The sequence below is a fragment of the Eimeria acervulina genome, genomic scaffold (genome assembly GCF_000499425.1).
Source record: "Eimeria acervulina Houghton genomic scaffold, Eah_scaff1885, whole genome shotgun sequence".
Lineage (NCBI taxonomy): Eukaryota > Apicomplexa > Conoidasida > Eucoccidiorida > Eimeriidae > Eimeria > Eimeria acervulina.
Window position 1 is genome coordinate 1 of NW_013548848.1, and position 1,816 is coordinate 1,816.

General features: G+C 49.3%; 1 protein-coding gene across 1 annotated transcript; it reads left to right on the forward strand.

Annotated features, from left to right (window-relative positions):
• Positions 1-452: 452 nt before the first annotated feature.
• On the forward strand, positions 453-1,385 carry EAH_00063800 (dolichyl-di-phosphooligosaccharide-protein glycotransferase, putative; the record flags this gene model as incomplete). Its single annotated transcript, XM_013393071.1, has 3 exons — positions 453-522; positions 695-740; positions 1,230-1,385. Coding segments are annotated over 3 exons (272 nt in total), but the record flags the coding sequence as incomplete, so codon positions are not given.
• Between the last annotated feature and the right edge of the window lie 431 nt (positions 1,386-1,816).

Below are 1,816 nucleotides of genomic sequence, written 5' to 3' on the forward strand. Positions count from 1 at the left end.
AGCAGTAAGTGCAAACACGCCGAGAACATACGCCTTTGGAAACCCGTTCATGAACGCACGCTAAAAACATTTTTTCGTGCTGTTGTAGCTGCACGTAAACGCACTTATCAGTGGTATATGTATATGTACTACTAATACATTTACGCGCAGCTACATATACATACACATGCATAAATATATATATATATATATATGTATATACATATATATATATATATATATATCTGCATTTGCGTCCAAGTATGCCTACTTCTGGGGGCATAGATCTGCAGATATATAAATGTGCCTGCATATTGTGTTTGTATCTTTACTCTCTTCTTTGTGAACTATTCGATTCCAGCAAGGTAGTAACCTCGAAAAGAGTGTTTTGGGGCGGCACACAGACAAAGGCATAGATATATGCATACGCCCAAGTGCAGTTATTTTCTTGCTCCTGCTGTGGGTCGCTTCAGGCGGAGGGGAAACGACCATCCTCAGCGACTTGCAGAAGGACCTACCTTTCAAGACGGACTCAGCGGGGAGGTAAGGGATGTGTATGACCCCGCAGACGGCAAAAGAGGGATATAATGCAGCAAAAACTGCAGATGCGGAGAGATCAAAAACAACAGCAAAGGACGGACGACTGTATTTTCAGGGTGAGCACAACACAGTTAAACCAAAACGCAAGACGTGTTTGTCTTGTGCGACTTCACAGGTTTGTCGCCGACCCGCAGTGTGTGGTGTACAACTGCAAGGCGGAAGTAGGGAAGGCGCTTCTATTTTATCACACCCAGGCAAGAACAGTGGAATGTCTTGCTGCCGGTTTTGCTGCTTCTCGTGCTGTTGCTGCTGCCGTTGTTGTTGCTTTCGAGACAACAGTGTTTGGCTTGACATTTGTTTGCGATGTAGATGCATGAGGGGCGGCCAGTGGGACAGGGGAGTGTCAAGTACATAATAAGGACAGACATCATGTACACGCGCAAGGTGAAGCCTGAGCACTAGTCTTGCAGCCGTGCATCAGGAAGATGTGGCTCTTCCTGGGCCGAGACTCAAAAAGTAGTGCTGCTTTTGTTTGCTTGTTCGCTTTCCTGTTTGGTTGTCCCCTGTGAGGTGGTTGGTTTCTTTCTTTGTTTTCCCGTACGGGTGTTGTGCTGATACGGTTGCCTCTGTATAGATAGTTGTTGCGTTGTATGGTTGTAGTTGTTGGTTTTCGGGCTTGTGCGTGTTCGATGGCATGCCTATTTTCTCAGGAACCCCTCTTCACAAGCCCCGCAGACAAGAAGGCGTTTGCTTTGTGGCAGGAGGCGCAGTTGCTTGCAGAAAAGGGGGAAACCGATTCAGCAGCGCAGCTGTTTCGGCTGATGACGAAGGTTTCCCCAGAGCTAGCCCATTACTACGGGATGTGACTAAGTGCAGACAGGGAAGAGTGCTCTACAAGAGGGAAAACGCACTGGCGAGGAGCCCCTAGGACGGCCACGTGCTGCCCACAAGCCAACTGGCTGTCCTGCTCTCCTTCTAGCTTAGAGGTAGCGTGCTCACAGAATCCTGCGGTCCTTTTCTATTCGCCTCTCCACGTGGCCCACGATCTCCCGGCCCGCTTGCCCACTGCCCCGTCGCGAGGGGGAGAGAATGACGTCGCACGCTCACTACTTGCGTGCAAACATAGAACAAGTTGCAGTCAAAGGCAACCCAGCACTGTGTGCAGGTATCCACCAACAGCAGGGCACAAGCACTTGGCGTGAAGCACAGAAGTGAATGGACGGCGACATACAGGAAAACCCCTCATGTAATGAAGAGCCCAGAATTATACAGCTACGGGCGAGCACAAGAATTGCGG